The 17,421-nt window shown below is 54.3% G+C and overlaps 1 protein-coding gene across 2 annotated transcripts; it reads right to left on the reverse strand.

Annotated features, from left to right (window-relative positions):
• Window positions 1-2,638: 2,638 nt before the first annotated feature.
• SLC38A5 (solute carrier family 38 member 5) lies at window positions 2,639-11,964 on the reverse strand. Of its 2 annotated transcripts, none has more exons than XM_045890961.2 (16): window positions 10,821-10,844; window positions 10,396-10,449; window positions 10,225-10,300; window positions 9,690-9,805; window positions 9,515-9,588; window positions 8,802-8,894; window positions 8,599-8,677; window positions 6,652-6,734; window positions 6,299-6,357; window positions 6,047-6,184; window positions 5,800-5,879; window positions 5,086-5,186; window positions 4,732-4,847; window positions 3,765-3,909; window positions 3,567-3,670; window positions 2,639-3,107 (listed from the first exon to the last, which is right to left on the reverse strand). In XM_045890961.2, exons 2-16 carry the CDS (start codon window positions 10,446-10,448, stop codon window positions 3,006-3,008), a joined length of 1,419 nt encoding a protein of 472 aa, XP_045746917.1. In that variant the 5' UTR covers window position 10,449; window positions 10,821-10,844; the 3' UTR covers window positions 2,639-3,005. The 2 variants fall into 2 exon arrangements, with proteins under 2 accessions (XP_045746917.1, XP_045746827.1); XM_045890871.2 differs by lacking the exon at window positions 10,821-10,844 and adding an exon at window positions 11,856-11,964 and having other exon boundaries at window positions 2,640-3,107.
• Window positions 11,965-17,421: the final 5,457 nt, after the last annotated feature.

Genomic DNA, 17,421 nt, shown 5'->3' on the forward strand with positions numbered 1-17,421 from the left:
ACCCAGAAATAGTCCCACACTGAATTTTTACAGAATACAAAGCAAGGGGCACCTAGCTGGCTCAGCTGGTAGAATATGCAACTCTTAATCTCGGGGTCCTGAGTTGGAGCCCCATGTTGGGCACAGAGCTTACTTAAAAAAGAAAAAGAAAATAATACAAAAGTAATTCAGTGGAGGAAGAACTGTCTTCAGAAATGGTGCTGGACCAATTGGATATCTATAGGCAAAGGAAAAAAAAAAGCATCCACGTAAACTTCATACCTTATACAAAAATTAATTCAAATGCATCATAGATTTAAATGAAAATGTAAAAATTTTTTTAAAGATTTTATTTATTTACTTGTCAGAGAGAGAGAGAGCACAAGAAGGGGGAGCAGCAGGCAAAGGGAGAAGCAGGCTCCCCATTGAGCAGGGAGCCTGATGCGGGACTTGATCCCAGGACCCTGGGACCATGACCTGAGCCGAAGACAGACGCTTAACCGACTGAGCCACCCAGGCATCCCGAAAATGTAAAATTTTTAACTTGGGCATGGTAAACAATTCTTAAACATAACCCATTTTTTAAAAAAAGATGAAATTAGGGCGCCCGGGTGGCTCAGTTGGTTAAGCGACTGCCTTCGGCTCAGGTCATGATCCTGGAGTCCCGGAATCGAGTCCCACATCGGGCTCCCTGCTCAGCGGGGAGTCTGCTTCTCTCTCTGACCCTCCTCCCTCTCATGCTCTCTGTCTCTCATTCTCTCTCTCGCAAACAAAATCTTAAAAAAAAAAAAAATTAAATTAGACTTCACTCTGCCAGAAACCCTGTTGAGAGGATAACCTCCTCTTGTGGGTGTTAAATATGAACACCTGCATTTGTAAGGCCAGGTACTGGAATTTCAAGTTAGCCTTGTTCTTTAAAAGCAGGCTTATTGAGCTTTAATTTAGTATTGAGTTGAGTTAGAGGCAGTAAGGAATGAAGAAGAGTTAAATAAGGAGCATATAGTATGAATCAACTACAGTCAACTGTCCTATTTCTAAATATAGAGAGGAGAAAGATTATCTATAGTGGCCTGCATATGCATTAAAAATTATCTGGGAAGATAAACGAAAGTCTCTTAAATATCCAAAAATTTCTTCCATAAAGAAATACATGTGCGGGGCGCCTGGGTGGCTCAGTCGTCAAGCGTCTGCCTTCGGCTCAGGTCATGATCCCAGGGTCCTGGGATCAAGCCCCGCATCGGGCTCCCTGCTCGGCGGGAGGCGTGCTTCTCCCTCTCCCACCCCCCCTGCTTGTGTTCCCTCTCTCGCTGTGTCTCTCTCTGTCAAATAAATAAAATCTTAAAAAAAAAAAGAAAAAGAAAAGAAATACATGTGAATTTTAACAGCAATACTATTTTCACCTAGTAGGTTGGCAAGAATCCATGTCTCATGACTCAGGCTGTTGTGAAATGGGCACTCATACACACTGCCAGTGGGAGAGCAAAATGGCCATGCTGGCTCCTACCTCAGGGCCTTTGCACTTGCTGCTGCCTCTGCCTGTAACACTTTGTCTAAATAACCATGTGACTTGCTCCTTTTGGCCAATCTAGGACCCAGCTCCTAGTCTGCTTATCAGTGAGGCCTCCCTGATAACCCTCCCCACCTCCCCCAACACCACACTCAACATCACTTGTTTTCCTCATAGTGCATATCTTTTTTAATTTTATTTAATTTAATTTTATTTTATTTTAAGATTTTATTTATTTATTTGAGAGAGAGAGAGCACATGAGAGGGGGGAGGGTCAGTGGGAGAAGCAAGCTCCTTGCTGAGCAGGGAGCCTGATGCGGGACTCGATCCCGGGACTCCAGGATCATGACCTGAGCCGAAGGCAGTCGCTTAACCAACTGAGCCACCCAGGCGCCCTTTTATTTTTAAGTAATCTCTATACCCAAGGGGCTCGAGCTCACAACCCCAGGATCAAGAGTCCCATGCTCCACCAACTGAGCCAGCCAGGTGCCCCTCATAGTGCTCATCTTTATCAGAAATGATTGATCTCTTTTCCTCTCTTCGGCTAGATGGGGGATCAGCAAATTTTTTTCTGCAAAGGGCCAGATCCTAAATAGCTGAGGCTTGGTGGGCCACGTGGTCTCTGCTGCAATTCCTCAGCCCTCCTGTGCTAGCACTGAAAAACCATAAACAATATGTAAGTGAACAAGCATTATTGTGTTCCGATAAAAGATCTGCAGACACTGCAATTTAAATTCCATCATTTTCAAGTGTCACAAATTATTCTTTTTTGGATTTTTTTTTTCCCCAGTTAGAAATGTGCAAACTATTTTTGGCTCAGTGGCCACACAAAGAGGCAGCGGACTGCTGCCTTTGGCCTGTGAGTCACGGTTTGCCTACTTTTGTACCAGAACACCATCTACAGGGATTACGGTCTGCTTGATTCACTGTTGAAACCCCAGAACCCAAAACAGGGCCTGGCACCCAGGAGGCTCTCAGTAGATGTTTCTCAAGTGAGGAAATGAACAGAACGATGAGTTGGGTAGCAATTTACTGAAGGAGTGGAGACGTGAGTGAACATTCGAGAGCCGGTTCAATCCTACGCTCAGGGCTTCAGTTTACCCGTGTCTGAACCTAGGCAGGCTCCCCCAGGAAGACGTAGAAAGAGATCAGAAGGCTGAGGCCAGAGTTGCAATTCAGCATCTTTATTCTTCCCCTTGAGCTCGAGGGTGATCCTGACAAACAGCTTCTGCCAGGAGAGGCAGAAAGGACTGGGCTGGGCGGGGATTCCCCAAGGACCTGGTCTCCTCCCGTGGGGTTCGGTTGGGCTTAGGGCCACGATCCAAGCTCAGCATCCCTGGGGAGGAAGGAAGCGGACCACTCTGCAAGCTCTGTGGCCCCCCTACCTCCAAGAGCCATGTTAATGGGAACCAGCCACCTCCACACGCCAGGCTTGAGGGACCTGGAGAGCGGCCCCATCTTCCTCCACATGCACAGGAACATGCATGCGCACAGGGGCCCGGGGCGGAGCAGGGCAAGGTCAGTGTCCGGACACATGGCTCTGGCCTGTGGCCCAGTTGGCAAACATAAAGCCTAGACTGATGGCCATGAAGAGGACCCCCAGGAGACCAAAACACAGAGCCTGTGGACGAGAGGGAGAGAAGATGGGGCTGGTTGGCTCTCCACACCAGCACTCCTGGAAATGTTCCTCAAGCCCTCCATCCCCTCTAGAGTGCCCCATTCATTCCTGACCTTCCTGCTCTCTCCCCTTCCTTAACACCAGCCCCTTCCTAAGAATTCTCCATCTTTCCAGAACCCTTCAGAGAGTATTCTCCTTTATCCTCCTTGAAAGTTCTCCCTACCCTCTTCTAATAGCGCTCCTTCCATCTGCCTGTAGAATGCTCCCTCTGTCTTTGCAGACCCCGCTGGTGCTCTGTCTGCTCAGCCCCTTCCTAAAACAATCTCCTTCATTCTTCCAGACCACCCGCCCTCCTTTCCCCCAGCCCCCTCGGGACAATGTTCCTTTTTATCCCTGGCCATCCTGGGGTGCTCCCTCCTCAGAATGCTCCCTCTTTCCCCAGCCCTCCCCTGGAATGCTCACCTGGATCTTAGGCCAGGAGTAGAGGGGCTCCACCTCAGATGGCACAATGCGGAGGTAGAAGATGCTAGGAAGGATGAAGATGAGGCTGGGGGCTGAGGTGGACCCTGGAGGACAAGCAGGAGGGACAGAAGTCAATGTAAGTTTGGAGTATAAGGCCCATATTAGGTGGGGTCTGGGACTGGGGCTGGGGGTACTAACCAATAACCCCAAAGATATCCCGGATGGTCGGCACGCAAATGACAAGAACATTGACCAAGACAAGCAGGATCAGGGCAATGGCCACATGTCGTGGCCAGCTGAAGTCCCTGCTTGGGAAGAGCAGCTGCTGCAGGGCCCGGCGGATCTGTGGTCAGAGTAGGGTAAGACACCAGTCAGGGCCCAAGAGCTGCTGCCCCCCTCCGTGTGGTCATCTGGCTTGAACTCCACCCTCTGAGCATCCATGTGTGCCTCCATCCCGTGTGAGGTCCCTGATCCTCCCTCCATCTGACTATCTACATGTCCACCTGGTCTGAGCTTCCGTCTGTACCTCCAGCTTCTGAATGAGCACCTTGCCACCCTTCTGATAATCCATGCCTCTTCCTTCTGTCTGATCACCCATCGATGCCTCGACCCGCGCTCTGGAATCTCTGCCTCCCTGTCTGACCGGCCTCCTGTCCTTCCATTCCGTCTGAGATCCCTGCCTCTCTCGCCATCTGACTACCTCTCTCTCCCTCCTCTGTCTAGTCACCCCACCCCCCATCTGAGAGCCTGGTCCCTCTTATACCTCACTATTTCTGCCTCCACCCATCCTAAGGGATGCTGTCCATCCCTGTCTCTTCATTCTGACTGTCCATCTCTCTCTGCCTCTACCCTGACTATTCCTGCCTCCCTCTTCTGCCTGGCCAGACATCTGGTGCCTCCTTCCTCCAGCTGACTACCCCTCCCCCCACTCATTCTCTCTGTCCTGCCACCGATGTCCCCTTTCTGTCCGACCATCAGTTTTTGCCTCCTCTGTCCACCTGCCTACTCTGCCTTCCCTATCTGTCCACCCCCGCCTCCTCCATCCATTCATCCATCCATCGGCTCCTGCCTCCGCCCCGCAGCCAAACATCCCTGCCTACACCCTCCACGCATGTCCGTCCGCTCCGGGCCCCGCCCCCAAGCTCCCGACCCCGCCCCCACGTACAGGGAACAGCACGACCGGCACAGTGAGAGTCACCGCAAGCAGCACTGCCAGGCGCACACAGAGGATGAGCAGGTCCTGCTGGCTATACATGTGCAGCATCTCCGCCTCCACGCTATCTGGGCCGCGGGCCATGGGACACAGGATGCACGGTGTGGTGGGAGCACCAGGACCAGCGCCCCGGAAACACACACACACACACACACACACACACGGCAACAAAATCCACATGTGCCACGTGCACCCCCTCTTTGGAAACCGACGGGTCCGGGGCACGGAGGGAAAGAGCTCAGGCTCCTGCCAGAGCAGTCTGCCCAGTCCCCACTCCAGCCCCCACCTGGCCCCAGCCCCACTCACTGTAGAAGGTGAGGTATCCAAAGGTCGCTGTGAGCCCATACATGCAGAACATGGCCCCAATGGACACGTTGGCCACGGCCTGCATTCTGTGCTTGGAGGGCCTGAGTCATAGAGGTTATGGAACGGTCATGCCCAGACCCCTGGACTTGGTGCAGGCCCCTCAAAAGGAGCCCAGGCCCTCCAGAGTCTCCTTCTTCCAGAGCTGATGTCCAGCTGGTACACACTGGGACGCCCATCTCTACGTCCCCTGTGTGACCAGCCAAGCCTCCCTCTGTCCATCCAGCTCACCCCATAGGACCATCTTTGTCTATCTCCTCTGTCTGGCCATCTCTGCCTCTCCCTCGCATCTGACCTCCATGCTGTGCCCCTATCTCATCACCCACACATCCCTCCATCATATCCTCCCTGCCCCCCTGTGCTGTCCACCTGTACCCCACTCTCTCTGACCATCCCCACCTCCTCATCCCCACCCATGCATGCTATCCCCTCCATCTGATCATTTCTGCCTCCCCACTCTGCCCATTCACACTTGTACAGAATATTTAAGCCCTAATCAGTAAAAAGGCTCTGCCCGGCACACCCCCACCAAGGCCACCTCAAACCCCTCCCCCAGCACGATCTAGCCACGATCAAGCCACAGTACCAGGACTACTTGAGGGATTGTGGGACATTATGACTATCGTACCACCTACGCCCACTTGCCTGCCCACTCACCGGCAGAGCTCTGTGTAGATGGGCAGCACCTCGGGGTGGCAGACGAAGGCAAAAGCCATAATGGGCACTGTGTAGAACATCTAGGGGAATGGCCCACATACCCGAGATTAGAACCTACAGGGGTCTCTCCCCCACCCCTCTTCCCCCTGGCCCCACCATGGGAGCCCCCTAATGTCCGATGCCCAGCTCCACTCTGAGCAGGATAGGACCAGAGGTGCAAGCTCTATCCACGCACGCGCACACCCACCTGCGAGTCCACGGTGAACATCTGGGCCTCACAGCTCCTGTTGAGTCCCTGGATGGGAAGGCCCGGGGGATTCTTGCTCTCCACTGCTGTCTCATTGAGACCTACAGCACAGCCAAGCTGGAACTTCTTGTAGATGACCTGGGGGAGGGTGGGGAAGTGAGGTCATGGGGAAGTGAGGTCATGGGGAAGGCTACATCCCCATGTTCCAAACTCTTTCTTCGCTTTTTTCATGTCCTTCTCCCTCAGACTCACCGAAATGAGGAAAAACAGCATACAGGTCAAAGAGAGACCACTGGTATACCCCAGGTAGCCTGCAAGGGGTAATACACAGAGCCTCAGAAATCAAGGGACCCCCCATCTAGCAAATATCAAACCCTAGTTTGGCCTTTCAGGCCACCTCACCCCAATTAGGCCACCCTCTTGCACAAGCTTTTACTTTTACTGGACCCACCTCCCCTCCATAGCAAACTCCTATTCATCTGTTAAAGCCCACCTCACACAAGCTCTCCCCTGGTATGTCACCGCCCTCGAAAATGGGGGTTTTCTCAATCTGGCTCCCCTTCTCTAAATCCACTATCCAATGACCAACACAGGAAGCCTCTTACCCAAGTGTCTCATGAGGGCAAGTGGCAGGATGATTAACACACTGACGATGATGAGGAGGAGGTTTCCCTTCAGGAACCAGCCCCTGGGGAGACAGGCAAACACAGTGACTAGCTGCCTGCCAAAGAAAACCATCAGGCAGGCACTCGTAGAAGACAGCCGAACAGACGGATTTCTGCCTGCAGTCGGGGGAGATGAGCTGACGCCTCAGCTGTGAGAAGTCATTCAGGCCATCACAGTGACAAATGGCACAATGGGATGGGCAGAAAGGGCCAGAAGGGTAATCAGACTGTCAGTCGAACCCTGTCAAAGGGACACAGCTAAGAACACACACACACAGGCAGACAAAACTGTGCCGTCAGACTCGCAAGCGGACATACAACCAGATGGGCAGACAGGACCCCGAATCAGTGAGACTCCCGCAGTCCAACACACGGTACCGGACACAGAGTGAGTCCTGACCTGATGCGTCCCACGGGTCGAACAACAGTCTGATGATCAGGCAATGGTGCAAAGTCAGACAAGAAGTCAGGAAGACACACATGTGGTTGTCTGAACAGCTCAAGGTGTGTGTTGAACACCTAAAAGGAGCTGGGCCAACTTGGCCACACAGCCAAAGATCGAAATAGAGGCAAAACCAACCAGCTCTTGTTGGGACCCAGCTCAAAGAAAGAATGGGATCTGTACGGATATTGGAGGGGGGTGCCTAGACAAGACAGTTAATACAGAACCGGCTGAAAAACTGCTCATTTGTCCAAAAGAATTGTATTAATTGCCTACTATGTTCCAGGCACTCACACACCATCTCGTACACACAGTGACACAGAAATAAACCAACAAAGCACCACTGAGCACATAGTCGCTGGGAACTAATTATAGTAATTAGATACACCTCATCACACAGCTTGTCAGCTACCTAAACAGTTTCAGAATCAAACCCGAAGATCTAAGAGGATACACGGAGTCAGCCGTCACATACAAACAACTGAACAGACTCAGCCAGCAGAGGGATCGAAAGTCAAGGGGCGCCTGGGTGGCTCGGTCAGTTAAATGTTTGCCTTCGGCTCAGGTCATGGTCCCAGGGTCCTGGGATCGAGCCCCGCGTCGGGCTCCCTGCTCAGCGGGAAGCCTGCTTCTCCCTCCCCCACTCCCCCTGCTTGTGTTCCTTCTCTTGCTGTGTCTCTGTCAAATAAATAAATAAAATCAAGCATGCCATCAACTAGATGCATACTCAGAACAGTGGTCAAACACACATGGTGGGAACCATAGTCCAGAGGACATATCGTCATAGTTGAGGATCACACACACACACACACACAGCCAGAAGGAACTTGCCAGAAAAAAATGGCTGCCAAATTAAACAGAGATGGGAGTCCACTGGCGCATACAGTCAGAGCCAATCACATACCCATAGTTGGCACCACAGTACACCACACGCTCGCACTTACAGCCAGACAGATTTCGGCAGCCTGAGGGACCCTCAATCAAACAGAATCTGCCGGACGGGGAAAAGTCAGAGTAAGCAGATGTCAGACACACATGGTTGGACTCCCAGCACAGAGGACACAGCTGTAGCCAGCTGTGGTGCAGCTGGCCAGAGAGCCGGCCAGTACTACGGTCCAGAACCAAATCCACAGGGCTTTGGGCTACTTGATGTGTACAGTCACATGGTCAGCCTCGGAGTCGACTGGACATACGGAGTCAGCTACCAGACAGAGTCAGCCGGAGCAACAGTCACCAAAACCAACCCGTGGTCTACCAGATAGAGCAACGGTCACACGCGCTGTTGGCCTCACAAAATAGAAGCATCACAGTCTGACCCCACTGGCTTGCCCCACAGTCTCAGAACACCTGGGAGTCAGCTGCGCACAGAGTTGAAGAGAGCAGGCAGACCGCACAGGTAGACTCAATGGCCTGCCGGCCAGAGCCAAGGGGTGTTGCTCACTCACCCCTCAGGGTCCATGTCCAGGAAGGTGCCGATAACCAGGGGGAGTTCGGATTTGATGATGAACAGGTAACTGGACATGGCTGGTGCAGGTGGGGGGAGGTATAAGCAGAAGGATTCCCCTCATCCCCCCAGCCCAGCCTGAGGAAGCCCACCCCACCCCACCCTCTTCCCCCAAGCTGATCCCCTACCTCCCAGAGTCCTCACCCCCAACATTGTGCAGACAGATCACCGCGGCCACCACTACCTTCCCCGCGGGCCCCAGAGCCCTCTGTCCCAGCTGCTCATAGGCTCGGATCCCTGGGGTAGGAAGACAGGAGGGAATGGGTTGTGGGTCCAGGAGGCCAGGCCAGGGGTGAGGGGGTGGGGGTGGGCCCAAGGGTCAGGGAGCTGAGGAGCTGGGACCGGGGGTAATTGGGTCTGATTGATGGAAGCTGGAGGTGAGGGTTAAGCAGTTCGGGGTGCGGTTGAGGTGGAGCCTGGGAGGTGGGATCTGTGACCAGGGAGAAGGCTGGGGGCTGGAGGTGGGTAGTGGGTGTCTTGGGGTCATGGGGCTGGCTTCCACAATTAGGGGGAGCTAGAGACTGAGGAGTGGGGGTTAGAAGCAGAATGTAGTAATCTGGGTGTGGGGAGGGTCTGAGAAATGAGGTTTGGTGTCAGACTGAGGGGTGAGGGATGAGGATTGGGAGGTGGGGACCTGGGAGCCCAGTTAAGTTCTGAGGGCCACCGTGCAGTCTGAGAGCTGGAGTCCAGGGAGTTGAGGATGGAGTCTGGGGTCCTGGGTCCAAGATCTGGGGGTGTGGTATGTTCAGTGTGGTTATGTTCGGAATCTAGGGTTTGGGTTGAGGTCTAGGGTCTCAGGTCGGAGGGGTGGGTCCAGAGTCTGGGGTCCAAGATACGGGTCGAGCTCCAGGCCTTACCTACAACGCCAGCACAGGTCAGCAGGAGATGGATGGAGTATGAAGACAGAAGAGCAATGCATAGCAACAGGGCCCTGTGACAGATGGCCCAGCTCAGACTTGGCCCCCAGGCCCCCGGCTTGGCCCACACAGCACCCCTGCCCTGCCCCACACCCGCAGGCTGCCCAGGACTCACAAGAAGAAGAGGACCCCTGTGTGGGCCATGGCATAGGCCAGTCCCAGGATGCCGCTGCCCATGATGGCGTTGCTGAGATTGAACACTGACATTCCAAACGATGTCTTCCCCTCGAACTGTGGGGGAAGGGGCCAGGCCCGGGCACACATGGGGAGGGAGACCAGGTAAGGAGACCAGGGCTGGGGCCCAGGAAAGACTAGGGGAGAAGTGAATGGGGCAGGGAGAAGCCCAGAAAGGGCCCTAGGACGGAGGCTAGGAAGGAAAAGGAGTTGAAGCCAGGGACAAGCTGGAAAAGCAAGAGCTGGGAAGGAAGAGCTAGGAGAAACTTCGGAGGGGAGAAGCTGGAAGTGGAGAAGAACAGGGTAGAGTGCAGCAGTCACCAGAGGCAAAACAGCTAGGGAGGGGAGCAGCTGGGGACTGGGGAGCAGCTGGGGCAGGAAACAGCTAGGCAGGGAAGCCCCGGGAAGAGGGAACAGTAGGGGAAGAGAGGAGCTGGGCAAGGTGCAGCTGGGACAGATCCTGTGAGGTCACTCACATCCATGAACTCGATTGGCTTCCTCCCTGGAGCAGGAGGATGGCTGGGCAGAAAGCCTTCGCGTTCCTGCCTGTAGCTGGAGAGGGCAGAGAAATCCGGGGTGGGGGGGTGGGGGGGTGGTGAGGGGGTAATCCTGACCCCTGGCCTTGTCCCCTTGGGCCCCTGACTCACCCCAGAGCATCCGCAGGGAGGGCTCCGTTCATCTTTGGGTCCTGCAGCTCCATGCTGTGGGCCGAGAAATGGGGGTGGGGGGTCAGAGATGAGGCAGGGGGGCTACAAAGTGGGGAGAGCTAGATCAAGAGGGTAGGGGGTCAGATAGAGACAGATGGAGAACCAGAGAGATGGGGAGATAAATGGGGAGACTCAAAGACAACAGTGAGAGGCAACGGAGGAAGACATGGGAGGCAGAGAAGGGAACCGGAGGGGGAGAGATGCCAACAGTTACTCAGACAAGCAGAAAAAGAGGGCAGCGAGAGACAAATAGAGGGGGAGGGGGAGAGAGAGACTGAGAGAGAAAGGGAGAGAGAGGGACCCCCCAGAGGACGAGATGGCCATCTGGAGCTGGGATAGCCTGTCCTCCCAGACCCCACTCTTACTCAGTCTCTCTTGCTGCCTCTTTCCTTGCCGGCCCCCCCCCCACCCCCCTCCCTCCACCCTCACCGCTTGGCCAAGCCTCTCACTCCTTACAGGGACACGTGTCGGCCTGGCTGCCCCACCCCTCCTAACGCCCCCTACCCCCCTCCTCCCAGCCTGGGCCCTGAGCCTGAGCCGGGAGCTGATGCAACCTGTTGAAGGAGCTGGAGGTGGGGGGGGGGGGGGCGTGGGCTTGGAGACCCTAGCCCCCCCCCAGGCTACAAACTGCTCTCTGCCACAACTCTGAATATCCTCACTAGAGGCCGGAGACAATTCCCCAAACTGAGCCTCCTTCCAGGGATACAAGTGACCCAGGGATCCCCATTTAATCCCCTTTTTAGGGATTAGAGAAGTATTTTTCTGGGACCCCTGTCAAGTCTTAAACACTCGTTCTCCTGGCAGAAGTAACTTTAGAGACGCTTCCAGACTTAAGATCCTTCCTGGTCTTGGGGTGTCTCAGGAACCTGCCCTGAGCCCTAATTTCCCCTCCTGAGGATGAGCTATCTCTGAGACCTTCATCAAAAGCCCCCTCCCAGGGCCTGATACGTTTTTTGGTGGGGGTGCTCCGCAATCCCCAAGCGAGCCTGGAGCCCCGGTTTTCTGGGTGGAGTGTCTCCGAAGAAACCCCCAGCCCAGAGCTCACTTCCTGGGAGTGCGGTATCTCAGAAACCCCCATGCAAGGTGCCCATCATTGCTAAAAGTGCCTCCGGGGAAACCCCCTCCCCAAGCCCCGAATCCCCTTCCCGGGAAGAGGACGCCTCTCAGGGAGCCCCATCCTCAGTCGCGAGCACTCTCTGGAGACTCTCACCCACTTCTGAATTAGCTTCCTGGGAGCAGGGCACCAAAAGGACTCCCCCTCCCATTCAATTCCCCGCTAGCGCTAAAAAGGTCTCCAGGGAACCCCTCCCCCGAGGCTCCCCCAGGAAACCTCTCCCGGGATCCCCACTCGTGCGTCGGGGGTCTCAGGAGCCCCATCCCGGCCAGCGCCCCCTCCTCACCTCCCTGCTCCTCTGAGCTCCCGAAGCGGCAGTAACTCACTAGGGCTCTGGGACCCCACGGCCGGCGCGGCTCCCCCTCCGCGGACCCTGCCCCCGCCCCGCCCTGTAGCCAATCAGCTCGGCCGCGCTTGCTAGGTGGCTAATCAGCGCCGCCCGAGCCGCATCTGGCCCGCGGATTATTTTTTTTCTGGGAAGAACTTTTAATTTTAATTTAGTTTCCCTCCATCTGGCTCTGGGAGGAGGAAAGAGGGTGGGGGAGGAGGGCGCTTCTCTCCTTCACCTGGACCCACGTGGAGAGAGACAGAGGTGTGTGGGGGCCTTGAGTGGGGAGGGGGGAAGGTGGACAGAAAGATTGAGGGAGTAGATCCACACCTAGAGAGAGGGCCAGGCAGGCAGGGGCCACTGACACACAGCGGGGAGGGACAGATGGAGGGAAAAGATGCAGAGAGGAGAGACAGAGATCGTAAGAGAAACAATCACAAAATAGAGATAGGCGGGCAGGAGAAACAAAACAAAGACAGACGACAGGAGGACAGAAAGACAGCCGTGTTGTGGAGGAGCGGTAGACAGGCAGAGGGGCAGTCATAGGGAGAAAGAGGGGCACAGACAGACTCAGAGACAGGGTGTAGGCCCATGGAAGCATCTGGAGGAAAGCAACAGGTAGTCAGGCCCAGGAATAAGCAGGAGAGACAACTGGAAGATAGACAGGTGGACGCAGCCAGACACATCCCCAGAGGCTGGGAACAGACACACCAGCCCGGAGAGCCAAGGGGACAGAGGGAGTGGTTGAGGCAGGGAGACACCTAGAGGGACAGATGACAATAGGTCGAGAGAGGCTGATTCAGGCAGAGGGGCAGACAGGGTGGATGGACAGGCCTGAGAGCAGCAAGGGGACAGGGACAGGGACAGGCAGAGCCAACCCACTATAGACTGACCTCAGATATAGAGAGAGATAGCCTGGCCTAGCCAAAAACGGACCTTAGATCTTGGGGGTCCCCAGAGAGAGGCGGGGGGACATTTGTGGTTGGGTGGGGAGTGCGGATCTACACTGTCTGCAAACAAGGCACGCCCTAAAGTCCTGGACCCCAGCCCAGGCTTTGGGTGGGGCCTGTCCACACCCTAACCAAGGAGCCCCACTGTCTGTGTGTCTGCCTTATATGTGGGTCCGTCTGTTCACTCCCATCCAAGCATGTGACAGGCATGTCTGTCCCAGGCAAGGCATGTGTCTCCTGCACAGAGTCAGGCGGATTGGACTTGGGGTCCAGGCCCAGCTGCTTGAGGTCCCGGTGGACAAGAGGCCTCTGTCCGGGCCTCTTCACCCTCCTGCCCACCCCCCCGCCTCGGGGAGCAGAGAATTCCCGGAAAGGCCAGGGGCTGGCTGGGGCTTCAAAGCTGGCCTAGATGCCCCCACCCTACCCGCAGTCAGTCGGAGGAGGGTAAGGGACGGGGCGTTTACTTCCCCCCAGCAGGAGAGAGCCTCCTGCGCGCTCAGGGATCACAACCCCATCCAGGGCTCAGAATCGGAGGCCGACCCACCACCGCCCGCAGAAGTGCACACTTGCGCGCAGACCCACAGCCGCACACAGAGAATACAGGCTGACAGATGAACACACAGAGCCCGCACCTGGGGCGCCCAGGCCTTGGGACACTCACATGCTCACAGCTGCACCAAGTGACCTGCCACGACAAGGTATCACCACCCACACATGGACACAGGGCAGGCCCACGCTGATTTCCAGCCACTCCAGACTCACAGCTATCATCCCGCACAGACTTGGCAGCCCTACCCCAGGGAGCACACGAATAGGACTTCACACAGCTGTCGACATCAGACGGGGGTGCGGCGGCGGGGGTTGGGGAACAGTGTCTCTCGTACAGATGATTCCAGCTTCAGACAATCCTGAAGGCCCATGTCCAGATTCAGGCTCTATGATGATACCTCTGTGCATGCGAACTCACGTGTGAACTCGTGAGCCCGGGTGACCACACAGGGCTCTCTCGTCACAGAGAGGGGCATTCACGGGCAGGCACGACCGTACAAAGAAGCTGCCGTCATGCACCCACACACCATCCCGGTCACGCAGACAGCTGCGCACAGCCATGAACACAGACAGCCGGTCGCAAATCAAGTCAGAAGAAACGTGCAGGGAGCGCGTTGTGAATTCACAATAAATACAGGCGCGTGGACAGGAAAGGCAGGGATGCGGAGAGGACACTGAACTATCGGGATGAAGAGGAAATCCAGAAACTACATCTCAAAGGAACATGAAGAGGAAACAAAGGAACCAGATAGGACACATACAGTGGCCCCAAGAGAAACACCCATGGGGCGCGCACACACAGTCGCTCACCACAACCAGACACAAATACGGCGGCAGAGAAGAAAGACACACGGACACAGGAGACACGCACGTCCGGGCGAGACACATAAACACACTCGGCACCCATGAGCGTTACAAAGGAGACACAGAAACGCCCCAGGGACATACACACGCAACCCCATGCAGATGAACTGCAGAAGCAGACCTCAGCAAGGCATGCAGGGGCCACAGGTAAAACACACGAGTTGGCCAGGCGGTCATAGATTCAAGATACAGCGAGGTAAGCTACACAGCACGATGTGGGTGGAGCTCACATGTGTGTGTTTGAGGCTGAGAACATGTACAGGCAGATGACATACACCGAGGATATCCAAACACACACACACACACACACACACACACTTCCCTTGTCTATCCCAGCCTATTCTGCTGTCTCTCTCTCCTCTCATATTCCACCTTCTCCGCCCCCCTCCCCCCCGCCCCGAGCCATTACACATCTGTGCTACAGACCAGCCAGGGAAAGAGACACCTGTCAGCAGAGGCCTTGGCCTACATAGCTATGGTATGCGTGTTGGGGGGCGGGGGGGGGCTGGCGAGGGGGAGAGGTGGCTAGGCAGGTGTCTAGATTTCAAGAAAAGATGAAGCGTCCTGTCCAAAGAACTAGTGTACCTTGGACAAAAAAACAGATGCCCCCACCCACCACATCCCAGCAGCAGTTTCCTGCCCTGATCATTCATTCCCCTGCCCTCACAGGGCCTTCTTAGGCCCTCCAGCATTGCCCAGGGCCGGGCCATCAGGCACACAGCAGGTGCTCAATAAATGTCACGTATCGAGTGTCCTCTTATCATCATTTTTATTTTTATTTCTGCCAAGTGACCTCTTCTAGGGGAGGGACAAACCCTCATCCAGCCCCGCGCCCCATAGCTTAGCTAAGTTTCAGGGCAAACGGCAAGTGTTCAACATATGCTGGTAGGAGGAAAAACAAAGGGAAAGTGAAATCTGGCTGCGGAGGGAGGGCAGCTTGCTTTAGAAGGAACAGATGTCTTTAAGCTTGACCGAGGCCTTGAGTCTGTGCCAGGGATAAGAAGGCTTTGTTAGTTCATCGAAGTTAAGGTCCTTTCGCGGGGTCATTTAAGGCTTTTGTGGGTTCGGTAAAGCAGACCCTTGTGTGACATTTGGGATTGCGATCGAGTCTATTAGAAGTCGGTTTGGGTTCCTGTGGGTTCTTATAAGCAGATCCCTGCTTTTCATTAAAACAGGTCACTGCTCAGCAGCCTTCAAGGGAGGGAGCCACAGAGCCAAGCAGTTAACAGCGTGAGCTTTCCCAGCTCTGCCACTTACTAGCTGTGTGGCCTGGGGCAAGTTCTGAAACCTCGGGGTCTCCGCTTTCCCCGGGGCAGAATAACATCAAACTCTTAGGGCCCTGGGAAGACTGAATGAATTAATACAGGTAAAGCACTTAGAACAATGCCTGACCCACCATAATTGCTCAATAACATATTTGTGAAAGGAATTAATGAATTCTTCTCCGCCTGTGAAAGCAACCCCCCACTGGGCTCCATTTAGGATTCTAATCTCTCCTTTCATGCAGGCTCCCCGCTGAGAGACTCTTCCGTCCCTCAAAGCAGCCCCTGGGCAGCAAGGCTTTTTGAGTCTGTGTCTGGTCCCCTGCACCTGGACCACCCCCGTCTTTCCCTCCCCCGGTAAGATGCCCTCCGCGGTACAGAGCTGGCCTGGCAGCTCCCCGCGCCTTGACCTCTTCAGGAGGCTGAGGGAGGACACCTTTACACTCAGTGGGGTGCCGGGTGGGAGCTGCAGGCCGACACCCTACTTCGGGAAAAGCCTGGGGAGTTCAGAGCCTGGATCCCGTCCCCCAAGTCCCCCAGCCCTGCTGGAGGAAGCAAGTTGCTTTGCAAAAAAATTAAACATCCTCTTTGTGAGAGGCAAGAAAACAGGACGTGGGAAGCATCCCACAGGGTGAACATGGGCCCCCAATGCCTGGCACCCCCTCCCCTCTGTGGAGCAGCGAGCGGCCAGGTGACTTGAACCCTTGCTTTCTCACCCTTGCTCACCTCCGCAGGGGAGCCGTGTTCCCACCGCCCCCCACAAGGCCCTGGAGCGCTGCTGATCAGCTCTTGCTTCCTCCCCGGCTCTATGGGACTCCTCTGGGAAGTGCTTCTCTTCCTGTCTCTGCCCGTCTGTCTACACCTCCCAGGGCCCCCGCATAAATGCAGAACGCACCACTGAGGAAAGAATAAAGGAGCAAAGCAACAAAAGGGTGGATTCAACATATGTCTACTGAATGCCACCTGTGTGCCGGGCCCTGTCCTAGAGCCAGGAGGCAGCAGCAAACAAGACAGAACAAAATTCCTGCCTAGTGAAGCTCAGTATTTCTAAGGAATGATGAATCAATCCTTGCAGTTCTTTGAATACTCACCAAGCTTGGTCTCACTTCAGGGTCTTTGCACCTGGTGTTGCCTGTGCCTCGAATGCTCTTCCTCCAAATATTCCTAGGGTGCGTTTCCCTTTAGGTCGCAGCTCAAATGCCACCTCCTCAGAGGAGTCTTCCCTGACTACGCTGTCTAAAAGAGCAACTCAGGGGCGCCTGGGTGGCTCAGTCGGTTAAACGTCTGCCTTCGGCTGGGGTCATGATCCCGGGGTCCTGGGATCGAGCCCCGCCTAGGGCTCCCTGCTTTGCTGGGAGTCTGCTTCTCCCCCCTCCTTTTTCCCTTCCCCCTGCTCGTGCGCCGCGCTCTCTCTCTCAAATAAATAAATAATTTTTTTAAAAATAAAATAAAAGCAACTCGACCCCTCTGTTACTCTCCATCCCTTTCACCCTACTTTGTTATTCTTCATAGCTTTTATCACCACCTGACATAACACCATATATTTACACATATAATAGTATGTTTAATTTAGTACAGTTACTTTAGTAAGTAAATGTATATAGATGGCAGTATATTTATATATAGCAGTACATACATTTAAAAGTCATATGCATAAGATATGTGTATTTTATATATACTCTATACAAATGCATAAATATATTATTATATTTTTCTTATATTTACATGTAACAGTATATTTATATTCATTTAATTTCCTACTAATATATAACCTATACACCAATAAATACTATACATCACTATATTTCTATATAATCACATACATATTAAGCAGCATATGTTTATACACCTAATGTAATATATAGCCTCCCTGTATATCTATAAACCGGGGATAGTTAC

The sequence above is a fragment of the Mirounga angustirostris genome, unplaced genomic scaffold, assembly GCF_029215605.1.
Source record: "Mirounga angustirostris isolate CCGP_5_RB_7025 unplaced genomic scaffold, mMirAng1.0.hap1 SCAF_11, whole genome shotgun sequence".
Taxonomy (NCBI): domain Eukaryota; kingdom Metazoa; phylum Chordata; class Mammalia; order Carnivora; family Phocidae; genus Mirounga; species Mirounga angustirostris.

Bases quoted from the DNA above. Each gene is read 5' to 3' on its own strand.
- SLC38A5 (XM_045890961.2), bottom strand. From the start codon at position 10,448: ATGGAGCTGCAGGACCCAAAGATGAACGGAGCCCTCCCTGCGGATGCT. The intron at 6,735-8,598 runs GTGAGTGAGCAA...CTGTCTCCCCAG, and splicing joins CTGGACATGGACCCTGAGGG to GGGCTGGTTCCTGAAGGGAA. The intron at 3,910-4,731 runs GTACGTGGGGGC...CTCTGACCACAG, and splicing joins TGCCGGTCGTGCTGTTCCCT to ATCCGCCGGGCCCTGCAGCA.